The sequence below is a fragment of the Solanum stenotomum genome, chromosome 5 (genome assembly GCF_019186545.1).
Source record: "Solanum stenotomum isolate F172 chromosome 5, ASM1918654v1, whole genome shotgun sequence".
NCBI lineage: Eukaryota > Viridiplantae > Streptophyta > Magnoliopsida > Solanales > Solanaceae > Solanum > Solanum stenotomum.
The window spans coordinates 63198469-63213494 of NC_064286.1; the positions used below are offsets into that span (position 1 = coordinate 63198469).

Genomic DNA, 15026 nt, shown 5'->3' on the forward strand with positions numbered 1-15026 from the left:
TAAAAACTGTTTTTAGCTGAGAGCGCAGGCTTGTTTCTATTGGAATAGGCATCATTCATGACCCCATTTTTTTTAAAAAAAATTATGACCGTATGATGGTGAAACCTCTATATTTATGAATAAAATTACAAAGCTAAGGGGAGCTTAAGCTCAACCATTATTCCAATAGCTACTTCGCAAAAACTAAGGTTCTGACAAAAACTATACAAGTTTTGCAAAATTTTACAAGTCCAGAGTGACTCCATTGTCCTGTTTCTTTATGAACCAGGAAAATTAGTGCTTCAGGTGCTGCTAACTCTGTACTCAGAGCTTGATTCGACTAGTGTTTATATAGTGGTAAAGGTCATGCAAAACAGCAAAAGATAGCTCAAAACGAAAATTCACTAGCCATGGGGTAAATTTCTCAAATCGTCACTCAAGTTGATGAAATTGTGTAGTAAATCCATTTATCTCACATTTATATCAATAAAATCACTCAACTTAAATCTTATCTCCTACAAAAAAAACTTCAACCGAAAAAAAAACCCATCTTTTTGAACCGAAAACCAGACATGGAAGGGGGTCCCAGGAATCAACTTGAGTGACCAGTCATGTAGGATCTAGTGAGGTTGGTGTGTACGCAGCTCTCCCCTAACTTTTGAAGGTAGAGATATTATTTCTGATAGACCCTCGACTCAAATAAAGAATATCAAAACATGTATCAACCTGAGTGGCCCTTTGAGGAAGTTAGTGAATTCTCAAGTTTTGATTTTAGGAATTAACAAGCATTAGTAAATCAACAAGCACATCTTTTTTTGCACTAATGATATTTATATTAAACATAAAAATAACCAGAAAGATGCAGCAATACAGAGACATGATTAAAATTTAGAGCTGAAAGTCTTTAAATCTTTAGTTTACAAAATTCATTTCAGAGTTTATGTCGAATCATCTTCAAAATCTTCTACCTTTCTATCTCCATGTAGATAAGTCCACCGATGCCTTTCCCTCTCCTATTTTACACACGGATCGTCTTCATAGTGCAGACGGTCTCTTTTGAGGAAAGATTGATTATTCATCATCTAGCCGAGTCTCTATCCAATCCATTAGATAATCACGTACTTTGGAGTAGAAACTTGTATGGGTTTGTTTATTTTCACTCCATCAGCCCATCGATATTCATACTTGCATGCCAAAAGTAGTGAGTGTTACTAATAACTCGCACAACAAGTAGTGAATTTCATTTACATGCTCAATCCACCAATGAAGAGGACTTGATTAAGTAGATGCTTGGCTAGACAATTTCACAACATATAATTAAGTAGGATCACAGATTGAGAGACGTACTTTGATCCTGCCGACATTGTTAGACAGCTTGATGGAGTGCCGAACTCAGTTAAAGTGCCATACAATATGTACACTTGGTTGAAAAAGTCAACAGCTTTAGCAAAATTTAAAAGCAAACATCCAAATAAAAGATCAACAATGACTACAATACTATAGAAATGAGAAAGGAGGTTAAGCTTGAAGTATCCATTTGCATGTGTTTCTTATTATTGAAAATAAATATATATTTTCTGCAAAGCAAACACATCAGTCAACTACTTTCAAGTTTTTTTGATGTACTAAAACAAAATATTGGGCATTGAAATAAGGAAAGCGCCAAAATAAAGAAACTATATATAAAAATTGAGAGTTTGCAATTAATGATGAAATTTCTTACTATTTATAGCGAGTCACTCATGAAGATCTTCCCGAGGGGGTAGCCGCACTGCTTCCCTTAAATTGCCACTACCTAAGGTAGCATCAATGTGTTTTCTAAGTTGCTCACCCTGCATTTCCATTTCCATTTCCATATATAAATAAAAAAAAATTATATAAAAGTTTAAAAGTAGTAGCCATCAAGTAAAACGTGACCAGCAACTGCAACAGGTCGCCTATATTATTATTTTACTTCACGACAGTACTAACTAATATGCCACGAATCTTCTGCCCTTATTCATATTCTATATAAATATTTACTTGGTCGAATGGCAAAAGAAAAAGAAAAGGTAAGAGAGAAAAAAAGAAAAAGAAAACAAAAGCTGATCTTTTTTTTTTAAAAAACAAATTTACCACTAGATAGTGTCTAGCGGTCTTTTATTAAACATAAAAAATATCAATAGGGACAAGTACAAGCAAGGGGGGCTAGGCCTTACCTTACTAATCCTAATGAAGTACCTAACACAAAAGCTGATCAAAAGCATACTCAGGGTAAGCATATTCCTCTAACCTTTCACCAAGATTGAATGACGTGCATGATCTGTTGTTGGCCATTTGCATTAGAATCTTTGAAGCACGAATGACTTCCTTGTCCGGCATGTCATCAGAAGTGTTTTTTGTCATCTTTATAAAGTGTGAAGTATTTGATCAAAATCTTTAGTTTACAAAATTCATTTCAGAGTTTATGTCGAATCATCTTCAAAATCTTCTACCTTTCTATCTCCATGTAGATAAGTCCACCACACTTTTCCCTCTCATATTTTACACATGGATCGTCTTCATAGTGTAAACGGTCCAACCCTCCCCTTACATCATTGTTAAGTTGTGAACTGGAGATGGCCTCAACGATGAACGGTGAGTCCCTTGCCAAAACACAAACATCATCTCTAGTCCCAACACCTCCGGGAAATCTAGCAGCTGCATCTCTTACTAAACAGTGAAGAGAAAAATGAGTCGGTCTATTCGTCTTAAGAATATGGTGATGAAGAATCCTTTTTAATGGTTTGCCTCCACGCCTTTTTAGCGGAGCAACAACAGATTTATTTGAGAAAGCCCTCTCTGTACCTTAAGAGCTTCTTCTCTACGGAAACAAGCTCTTATTTCCTCGCAGCAGGGGTGAATTGTTTCGAGACTAGTCATAGCTCTTGAATCACTACAAAAAAGTCAAAATTACAAATAGTGGGGGTTTAGAACCCCATAATTTGTTGTTACAGAGGTTTTAGAAACTCCCGCAATTAGGGCTGTCACTATTACTTTGTGGCAATTTTAAAGCAACCCCACAACCATTTGCAGCGGACAAATAGCGGGGCCTTAACCTCCATAAAAAATAAATTGACAAATAATTTTATTTCATTTTGTGGGGTTTATAAACCCAGCTATTAAATTTAAGTACTTCATTTCGTTGGGGGTTTGTCACGCCCCGAGCCTACACCCTGGACGTGGCTGGCACTCGAAGACCATTGCTGGCCCCTAAGCGAACCCTTGGCCTGGCTTTCTTAACTCAGCGGAATAACTCAATGCAATGCAAGATTTTAAAATCACCTGACTGAAATAAAATCTGGCCAAAAAGGCAACTCGAGTCTCAAAATAGAATATTTACATATATACATAGATGAGAGACTCCAAACCAACTGACTGACTGTCTATGAAGCCTCTATAATACTGAGATGGATGTTGGGACAGACCCCAAAACATCCTAATAAGCAAAACTAAGAGAACAAAATGATCGAGTCCTCCGGAATGCAAAGAGGCTCACCATTGACTCATAAGTACTCAACTGGATCAACGGCGAACCGGATGCTGGCCCTGGGTACCTGTGTCTGCATCACAATAAGATGCAGGCCAACTGGCATCAGTACATTGAATGTACGAGTATGCGAGCTGGAAAGCTAAACCACAACTTAAGCTTGAAAAGAGTACAAAGGAACTCTTACCTTGGCTCTGTTCAACTCATGAATAACTGAACTCAATATATATAGCAATACGACACATGCAATATATAAAGCTTGTAAAATAGTGTAAATAGCTTACCTTGTTAAAGGTAAAACAATAACAACTCAACTTTACTTGTATAAAAGTAATATAACTTTAGTGGGAGACTCTTTCAACCGACAATCACCACTATGAGCCCTAGTGGTGATCGATACAACGTTTTACCTCACGTTGCCCAAGGACCATCTTATACCTTCCATGATATAGGAAGCTAACTTTACTAAGTGGATCCACTAGCTTAATCTTACGGGTTCATCTAAAAAGTATGACCCGTTAACTCCCATGTTGGCGTATGGTTCTTATGGAGAGTTAAGTTTATATGAACTCGTGTCCCCAATTCGGTGCTCAAGACTACTCCAAAAAATACTTAGCTCATAAGTGTTTTAAACACATCTTTCTTTATTTGAGATAATTACTCAAAACTTTGCCCGAAGGCTCACTTGGAAACAATGTTCCTTTTTCTTGAAACTAGCCCAAAGGCTCCTTTGGAATCATAGTTCCTTTCTTACTCAAATGTAAAAACATTTGGAAACTTCTTTGGGAATACATAGTTCCCTAATAACTTTTGAGAAATGAACTCAACTTTAAACTCTTGACTTAACTTGCAACTTGACTTAACTTGAAACTTGAGCCTTAAAATGAAGTTAAAACATTCAACAAAGACTCTTGGAAAGCTTTAAAGACTTGCTTTGACTTCCTTCTTGAACTTCTAGACTCAACTCTTAACTTCCCTCGATTTGGAAACTTACTCTCCTTGAATTGGAATCATGGATTCAAGGTATTTGATCACGTGTTATGGACGAGTTCTTGACATTTAAACGTACCTTGGGGTATGGAAAACAACTAAGGAACATAGGTACAACACCTAGGAACATGTATGAGAAAGTGGGAAGGAATGGGAAAACTTGGCACTCTTGGCGCTCTGAAAAAGGCGCGGAGCGCCAGACCTCAAACTTCAGAGAGGTCTAGTTGAGGCTCTGGTAGGGGCGACGCCCCAGGGGCTGGACCTCAGAGTCCCTCTTGGGGCGCGCTGGCTGGCACGACGCCCCAGCCCTTTTCCCCGAAAACTTGACTTTTCTCCTCCTTTTCTCCAACTCTAAACCTTCCAATATTCAAAGCTTCAACCCCCAAGCACTTAGGATCATCAAAACCCTTAACATGCACTAGTTTCAACTCAAAAACACCCCGGAAACATACACCAAACCAACAAGAACTACAACACAACACAACTACAACTTCAATAATTCCAACCAACAACTTCAATCAGACATAAACAATCTTTTCTCGAAATTAAACGAGCTTGGTGTGTGGGGGAAAGAACAAACACAACACTATGAACTCACATACCTAAAAGGGATCACCCCCGACGATATCCATGATGATCTTTTGACGAAATCTTGCTTCTTCTTCTCCTTTCTCTCAAGAACCCTAAACCTTACTCTTTTTAAAAAGGGAAAAACTGATCACAATTAAGTCTTACACCTTAATATATATCCAAAGACAAAGCTAGGGAAAAAACCAAAATACCCTTACAAATTTCCGGACAGATTTCCTGCCAACTGCCCAACTTTCAAAGGGCATAACTCGCTCATACGAACTCGGAAACGAGCAAACTCTATGGCGTTGGAAAGATCATTCCACGGACTTTGCAAACATGACTGGAACCACACCTAAATCATCCTGAGCTATGAAATATAACTGTTCAAAGTTGGCCAAAAATTCATTATTTTCCATACTTAGACAAATTTCCAGATTTTGAAATTTCACATTTTTTTCCAAAAATGACTATTTCCAATTTCAAGCTTTTTCAAAGTTATTTCAAATTGTCGGATGTTACAATATCTCCCCCTTGGAAACATTCGTCCTCGAATGAGGTTACTCTTACTAGGCTAAGGGTGAACATCAATTCAAACACCCATCAAGCAATTCATGCAAACAACAACAAGCAACAACAGGCTCACTAAAATTTAAAGAGCACTAAGAAGGAAATTAGTACCTTGGTCTACATTTCCTCCGGATTCATAGAGATATGGGTATCTCTTCTTCATGTCCTCTTCGGCTTCCCAAGTGGCTTCCTCAACAAATTGGTTCCTCCAAAGGACTTTAACTGAGGCTACATCTTTCGTTCTCAACTTACGGACTTGCCGATCTAAAATCTGAACAGGAATCTCCTCATACGATAATCTATCATTGATCCTAACACTTTCAGTTGGCAGGATCAATGAAGGATCACCTATGCTCACAACTTGTCTAAAAATCTGATTCTTTGGTCTGGGTTTTTAGAAGAACAATTTTATTCAGTGTGTAATTGACGGTATTAACATGATACCAGGTCTCTCAGATATAGAACGAATGCATCACATAGCTATACCACAAACCTCCTTCATTTGTTCCTTCAGTGTTGGATTTCCCATCTCAGGTGACAACACGTATTAAAAAAATCAAAACTACAACCTCCTGTCACCGGCCTCATCACTCCCATTAACGCCAACACCACTCTTCGCTGTTCCATAAGCTGCCTCCATACCTATGAATTATTCAAAACAAAATCAAATTTGTGATCAGTTGCAAATAAGCATAAGATGAGCTCGGGCGATTCACATAAGACGTGCTCATATCTCCAGCAAAGACAGATCATATATTTAAAGCTTATAGATGCAAAATCTCATTGTCTAGGATGGTCATAACTCATCACAAGCAGGGCCGTCTTGACCATAAGGCCACTAAAGCAATCGCTTGGGGTCCCCCATTTTCTTCCAAAGATGTATTTGTTAAAGAAAATTCATGTATTGATAAATTTGAAAAGAATTTTTTGTATAAAAATTATAATTGAGAAATTGAATATTGTTTAGTTGATTGTAGTATCTTTTCTAGATTCTTATGTGGCTAATCAGTATAGTATCCTTTCTAGTTTCGCATGTGGCTATCTATTTTGTTGACTAGCTCATTTATATATGACGATTATCATGAACCAACCTTATTGTGTTCTTATACTTACTTTTCTTTATTCTCCTTTCACTATTTTTATTCTTTCATTATTGAATATTCTAAAATCTCTCAAACATTCAAACCTTTTACATTATGTAAAATCTATTGTTGTGTGTTTATAGAAAGATCAAATTTGATTTTGGTGTCTTGTTCAAATTTCAAGTACCAAAACTAGTCAACACTATTTAAAAATTATTATATCTACTTATCAAATTCATCAAAACACTATTTTAATATCATCATATTTTTAAAAAAATTGAGTCACGTTTTATTATTCTAACTTTATATTATATAATTTTCATTGAAATTTTTTTATTTGCATTCTTACTTCATAATGTTTGCATATATCCTGCCTCTCTAGACCTCATTTGGAGGATTACACTGATTATGGTATAATTATTCAATTTATATTTGACAACTAAAAAAATAGGGCCTCTTTATGAAATTTGGCTTTAGTCCCCCAAACTTGTTGAGACAACCCTGATCACAGGTATATGTTTAATAAAATGATATAATTTTCAATACTGTTCAGCTCCATTTTTCAAGACAACAAATTAAATTACTAGTTATACAAAAGCAACACTAGCAAATTAAATTAGCATACGAATAACTCCAAGACAATGATTTTCAGCCGGAACCCTGGAATCATACCAAGCAGATTGTGGAAACTCCAATTCAGCGAGAAACCATAAACAAGATTTTCAAATTCGACAGAGAAGATCTAAAACAACAATGAAAATAATACAGTGAAGAGACATGTCACATAGTTTAGCTGATGGTTGGACGTCATGTCACTACAACTTCAGAATATACTCAACAAGTTCATCGAGAGATGCCAGCTCCGCCTTGTCCATCAACTGAAACACCTGCATCAAGCAACTTATTGCAGAATTTTAGAATCTTTAAACCTCCTTCTACTTCAAGGGGGACACAACACAAACTAATAACTTACCCATGTGAAGAGCACAGAATGCTTAAAGCAAGTATTAAGATGAGCTTCTTATTCCTTTAGGCCGACAATCTTCTGGAAATGGGAATGGTAGATACACGAAACAATTGCTTAAACATTGTCTTCACAACATCCTGAAAATTACAGGGAAATGGCACACCTGTAGCATACCATACCATTGGTCGTTCATAAATACACTTTGATCCATAATGCACAACAACGCAAAGAAACACAACTTACCAAACTTTTGAGGAAAGATTGATTATTCATCATCTAGCCGAGTCTCTATCCAATCCATTAGATAATCACGTACTTTGGAGTAGAAACTTTTATAGGTTTCTTTATTTTCACTCCATCAGCCCATCGATATTCATACTTGCATGCCAAAAGTAGTGAGTGTTACTAATAACTCGCACAAGTAGTGAATTTCATTTACATGCTCAATCCAGTACCAATGAAATTTCATACTATTTATAGCGAGTCACTCGTGAAGATCTTCCCGAGGGGGTAGCCGCACTGCTTCCCTTAAATTACCACTACCTAAGGTAGCATCAATGTGTTTTCTAAGTTGCTCACCCTGCATTTCCATTTCCATTTCCATATATAAATTAAAAAAAATTATATAAAAGTTTAAAAGTAGTAGCCATCAAGTAAAACGTGACCAGCAACTGCAAATATTTTAATAATTTACCCTATCGTATATTAATTAGGAGATAAATGTATTTTAATAATTTTCTGAGTTAGTCATCTAATCTTTTCACTCAAAATATTTCTTCCACCAAAAAAATATTGAAATTCAAATTACAAGACTTGATGTATCTAATTTTTCGTGTGAGCTTATATGATGATTTTTATTTTTTTATTTTACTATTTTTGGAAGCTATATATATAAGCTTATAGATCACTATTTTTCCCTAGTATAATAGAACATCTTTAATATAAATGTAGTGAAAATTCGTGTGGTATACAATATTTTCCATCTGCATTTTTCCTTATCTCATCTACTGAAGGCAACTTCTTAAGATCGTATAGAACGGGGAATGTAATATTGTATGATGAAGTTCTGCACCAAATTATCTCAGCTTATGTATGCAATATGATCTCTTGTGGTTTCCAATGCTAACAATCGAAGGGACCTGACGTTCTCAGCTGAACTCCATCTTTCGAGAACTTATTTTGGTCCAGCAAAAAGGAAAAAGTTCAAGCATCGATCGATCAATTAGACTTGCACAATGCATCTAACTCTGTACTTGGAAATCAAAGCCACAAGTAATACATCTAAAATGATTTTTAGCAGCAATTCATTAACAACAATTGCTTAATTGCCGGCAATTACTAGTGACAATTACATTTTCGCACTCTTTGTAAATGCCGCAAAAGCCTATAGCGACACCAGTGGCGGAGCCAGCAATTTCATCAAGGGTGTTAAAGAATTTTTTTTTTTAATAAGTGAGTTGAATGTTATTTGCTTAACCACTGTGCCACGGAAGAACTTATGTCAAGGTTGTTCAACATTAATTATTTATCCCTTAAATCCAGAATTTAACCTCTCTATACGGTGTAATTTTCCGGCGAAGGGTGGTCAGCTGACCACCCTTGGATGGTTGTAGCTCCGCCACTGAGTGACACTCGATCAATGACAATTAACTAATGTTGGTAAAGGGTTTATCACTCTTTGTTGATGTGCATATATATTGATGCTAAAAACTGTTTTTGTTGTAGCGAGGGGAGTCTTTTAGCTAAGAGTGCATGTGTGTTTCTATTGGAATAGGCATTATTCATGACACCATTTTAAAAAAAAAAAAATTATCATCGTATGGTGGTGAGACCACTATATTTATGAATAAAATTACAAAGCTAAGGTCAACTTAAGCTGTACCCATTGTTCCAATAGTTACTTCGCAAAAACTAAGGTTCTGACAAAAACTATACAAGTTTTGCACAAATTTACAAGTCTAACGTGACCCTTGCTTTTCAGGTGCTGCTAACACTGTACTTCCGAGCTTCATTTGACTAGTGCTTATATAGTGGTAAAGGTCATGCGAAAGATTGCTCAAAACGAAAATTCACCAGCCAAGGGGTAAATTTCTCAAATCGTCACTCATGTTATTGAAATTGTGTAGTAAAGCCATTTATCTCACCTTTATATCAATAAAGTCAATCAACTTAAATGTTGTCTCCTACAAAAGGACACTCCAGCCGAAAAAAAAAAACAACCTTCTTGCACCGGAAACCTGAATGGAAGGGGCCCAGAAATCAACGTGAATGGGCTAGCAACAACATACCCAGACCCAGTGAAATCCCACAAGTAGGATCTAGGGTGGTTGGTGTGTACGCAGCTTATACCCATACCTTTTGAAAATAGAGATGTTATTTCTGATTTATACCCTCGGCTCAAATAAAGTAAATCAAAACAAGTATCAACCTGAGTGGCCATTTGAGGAAGTTAGTGAATTCTCAAGTTTTGATTTTAGGAACTAACAAGCATTAGTAAATCAACAAGCACATTTTTTTTTGCACTAATGATATTTATATTAAACATAAAAATATCCAGAAAGATGCAGCAATACAGAGACATGATTAAAATTTAGAGCTGAAAGTCTTTAAATCTTTAGTTTACAAAATTCATTTCAGAGTTTATGTCGAATCATCTTCAAAATCTTCTACCTTTCTATCTCCATGTAGATAAGTCCACCGATGCCTTTCCCTCTCATATTTTACACACGGATCGTCTTCATAGTGCAGACGGTCCAACCCTCCCCTTACAGCTTTGCTAAGTTGTGAATCGGAGATGTCCTCAACGATGAATTGTGAGTCCCTTGCCAAAACACAAACATCATCTCTAGTCCCAACTCCTCCAGGCAATCTAGCCGCTGCATCTCTTACCAAACAATGGAGTGTGAAAAAAGGTGGTCTATTCCTCTTAAGAATATCATAATGACAAATCCTTTTGAATAGTTTGCCTCCACGCCTTTTTAGCGGAGCAACAACAGACTTCTTTCCGTCAACAGCTGTATATGAGAAAGCCTTGTTAGGTTGTGTGTACCTTAGAGCTTCTTCTCTACGGAAACAAGCTCTTATTTCCTCGCTGCAGGGTTGAATCGTTTCGAGACTATTCATAGCTCTTGATTCCTCTGACCTTTCGCCAAGATTGAATGTGCTGGATCTGTTGTTGGATATTTGCATTAGAATCTTTGCTGCACGATTGACTTCCTTGTCTGGCATGTCATCAGATGTGTTTTTTGTCATCTTTGTTTTCTATATGTCCTGATAAAATAAACAAAAGAAAAGTTGAAAATCAGCTTAAAAATAAAGTTTTAATATCTATTAGTGTCCATTTCTTAGTCGAAGCATAAAAATATATACCAATTTACTCGAGAAGAACAAGCGAGCGAACAATTAAAGCATGTGTGACCAACCTTCTGAAAGGTCAAACTTTTCTTTATCTAAAAAGAAAAATATTTAATTTGTTATAAATATGTGTTTGACCAAGATTTTGGTGTAAAAACAAATATTTTGGAGTACTAGTAGAAACTTTTAAGTAGAACTGAAAAAATGATAAAATTCAATAAAGACTTTGATTCAATCCTGGTAATTAAAGACAAAATATCAGTCAATTCTAAACAAAATATACTGAAAGAGATGAGATGGAATTAAATCATTTTAGCTATTTTTAGGTCAAATATCATGTATTTATATATTAGGAAAATTTTATTAAATATGCATGAATATTTAATTTTCAATCCAACAACTAAAACAAATAATGGTTTCCGTGATATATTAACAAAATGGTTGATTATATGTGGAAAAATATTTGGGATAACTCGTTGGGAGATTTTAAACAACAAAAATAATTCCTATCAGATTCTTAATCTCCAACTTAATCAAAGTGAACACACAAAATTAGGATGGGCTAAATACTGAACCCTTAAATACATATATGAAGAATCATCATCATAGATCTTCAACACATGATAAAACTTCAAACACGAGGTGAAAACAAAGAAAATAATGACAAATCTCACCTCTAGTACCTTGTTAATGGATGGTATGATTTATATCGATGCTTCAAAGCTGAATGTAGGAAGAAGAGGGGAGAGTTTTGTTCATTTCAAGGTAAAAAGGAGGAGGAAGAAGATGTTGACTGAAAGAACATGAATGGTGATACACAATGTGTGTTTGATTTATAGAAGTTAAAAGGGCTTAAAAAGGAATATTAATTAAGAGATGAAATGGATTTTAATAATCTTCTAAATTAGTCAAATGAAATCTAATCTCCTCACTAAAAAATATTGTTTCCTCCCTCTAAAAAAATATATTCACATTCAAATTACAAGACTTGATATATCTAATTTTTTGTGTGAACTTATATGATGGTTTTTATGCTTTTTACTTTTTACTATATTTGGAAGCTCTACATATAAGATTATAAATTACTAGTTTTCTTAAATACAATATAAGATATTTAACATGGTTGTAGTTAAAATCCGTGTGGTATATACGTAAACAATCTACATATAGTAGGATTCTTTTTTCGATGAATTCAATAACAACAACAATAACATAACAATTGAAATCCACATGTGATGTTTAGGAGGGTCTAGTCACTAGTGTATTCAGACCCCACCCCTACCTCAAGAAGGTAGAGAGGTTATTTCCAAATGACCCTTAACTTAATCCAATTCATTTTTTTCTTATTTGACTCCAATGAGTTGCACCTTAGTGAATGCATCGCGCCTGGTTCCCTTTTCAGAACGAATGTTATATTTGTGAGGTTTGGGAGGGTATAGTATACTCAGAACTTACCCCTATGTCAAGAAGGTAGATAGGTTGTTTCAAGTGACCCTCGTCTCAAACAGTGCATATTAAAGCAGTTTAAATATAGCAATCAAACCAGCAAAGGAGTAAATTTGTCAAAAAGTCCCTCATGTTGATAAATTGTGTAGTAAAACCATTTATCTCGTATTTGTATCAATAATGTCACTCAACATAAATATATTCTTCTACGAAGTAATTTGAACCTAAAAAACACCTTGCATCAGACATCTGACATGGAAGGGGGCTCAGGAATCAACTTCAGTGGCCAACAACAACATACTTAGTGAAATTCCACAAGTACGATTTATGGAGGTTGGTGTGTACGCAGCTTTCCCCTACCTTTTGAAGGTAGAGATCTGCTATTTTTGATAGACTCTCAACTCAAATAAAGTATATTAAAACAGGTATCAACATGAGTCGCCATTTAAGAAAGTTACAAAATTATCAACTTATTGGACCATTTGATTTTTCTTTCACATGGTCAGATAGTCATGTTTTAGGAACTAACAAGCATTAATAAACCAACAAGCACATCTTTTTTTTGAACTAATGATATTTATACTAAACAAAAAAAAGAGATGATAACAGCTGAAAGTCTTTAATCTTTTGTTTACAATTTTTTTTTAAAAGTTCAGGTCGAGTTATCTTCAAAATCTTCTCCTTGTCTATCTCTATGTAGATAAGTCCACCGACTCTTTTCCCTCTCATATTTTACACACGGATCGTCTTCACAGTGCAGACGGTCCAACCCTCCCCTTACAGCTTTGTTAAGTTGTGAATCGGAGATGTCCTCAACGATGAACTGTGAGTCCCTTGCCAGAACACAAACATCATCTCTAGTCCCAACACCTCCTGGCAATCTAGAAGCTGCATCCTTTACTAAACAGTGAAGAGAAAAATAAGTCGGTTTATTTCTCTTAAGAATATCGTGATGACGAATCTTTTTTAATGGTTTGCCACTACACCTTTTTAGCGGAGCAACAACAGATTTATGACCGTCAACAGCTGTATATGAGAAAGCCCTTTCAGGTTCTCTGTACCTTAGAGCTTCTTCTTTACGGAAACAAGCTCTTATTTCCTCGTTGCAGGGGTGAATCGTTTCGAGACTATTCACAGCTCTTGATTCCTCGAACCTTTCACCAAGATTTAGTGTGCATGATCTACTGTTGGCCATTTGCATTAGAATCTTTGCTGCACAATTGACTTTCTTGTCCGGCATGTCATTAGATGTCATCTTTGGAAAGAGTGAAGTGTTTGATCAAGTTTTTAGCGTCGAAACATGAAGTATTTTTGAATATTTTTCAGATACACACGAGTGTGTGTGTTTGATTTATAGATATAGAGATAGAAGTTAAAAGGGCTAAACAGGTATATTAATTAAGAGATAAAACTGATTTTAATATTTTTCTAAATTAGCCAATCTAATCTTTTCACTAAAAAGGTATATTAATTAGGAGATAAATGTATTTTAATAATTTTCTAAGTTAGTCACCTAATCTCTTCACTCAAAATATTTCTTCCACCAAAAAAAGTCATAACACATAAATAGGACCTTAAACTTGGCTTCAAATTATAACTTTGACTTCAAACTTTTAAAGTGCACAAATAGGCACTTTAACTGTCCGACTTTTAAATAAATAAACACTCGAGTCCCACCTGGCAAAACGAATGATGTGCACTCATTCTGCGCGCGTCAGGAGTAAATTCCGAGGCCTATAACGATTAAAAATGATGAAATGACAATTATACCCTTAATGAATCCCTTGTATATATATCTTTATATTTTCAAATCAAAATCTCATCTTTCTCCCTTTCTTTCAAACCAACAGTTTTTCCTCCTCTTTAGCACGATTTCTGCTCATTTTTAGTACAAATGGCTTCTAATTTTTTTTGTTATCGTGGAAAAAGAGCTATAATTATAATATGACCCATATGTATGAAGTTGTAAGAAAAGAACTGTTAAATTAGGTCTTAGGCCTACCTCACACTCCAAAAGCTAGCTCAAAGAGAGGAAGATTGTCCAAGCCTTATAAGACGTCCACCCATCTCATTAACCACCAATGTGAGACTTTTTGCTTTAACACTCCACCTCACGCCCAGTGATTAGACATCTAGTGTGTGGGCAATTTTGGGCAATTTTTTGACCCACCTCACGCCCAGTGCTTAGCCTCTGGTGCGTGGACAATTTTGATTATTTTTTTGGGCCCCAACATTAAGTGAGATGGACCCTACTCTGATACCATGTTAAATTAGGTTTTAGGCCTAACTCACACCCAAATGCTAGCTCAAAGGGAGGAGGATTGCTCAAGCCTTGTAAGGAGTCAGCCCATCTCATTAACCACCAATGTGAGACTTTTTGCTTTAACTTAAGAATGAATTTACACTCATGGTGACAAAAAGATTCTACCATGTATCAAAAATAAACTTTCTAAAGGGCAAACTTAAGGCATACCTGGACTAAATTGAGGAAGATGAACAAATAAACATCAGGTTCAACAAAAATCTTGAACGATTTTTCCTTTGATTTGCTAGATTTTGG

General features: G+C 35.6%; 2 protein-coding genes and 2 pseudogenes across 2 annotated transcripts; all 4 read right to left on the reverse strand.

Annotated features, from left to right (window-relative positions):
• Window positions 1-917: 917 nt before the first annotated feature.
• On the reverse strand, window positions 918-6257 carry LOC125864250 (uncharacterized; annotated as a pseudogene).
• Window positions 6258-7514: 1257 nt separating this feature from the next.
• LOC125864251 (MOB kinase activator-like 1A) lies at window positions 7515-8252 on the reverse strand (annotated as a pseudogene).
• Window positions 8253-10306: 2054 nt separating this feature from the next.
• LOC125865984 (uncharacterized) lies at window positions 10307-10894 on the reverse strand. The gene has a single exon (XM_049546263.1). It carries the CDS (start codon window positions 10892-10894, stop codon window positions 10307-10309), a length of 588 nt encoding a protein of 195 aa, XP_049402220.1.
• Window positions 10895-13118: 2224 nt separating this feature from the next.
• LOC125865986 (uncharacterized) lies at window positions 13119-13706 on the reverse strand. Its single transcript, XM_049546265.1, has one exon. The coding sequence runs from the start codon at window positions 13704-13706 to the stop codon at window positions 13119-13121; it is 588 nt and encodes a 195-aa protein (XP_049402222.1).
• Between the last annotated feature and the right edge of the window lie 1320 nt (window positions 13707-15026).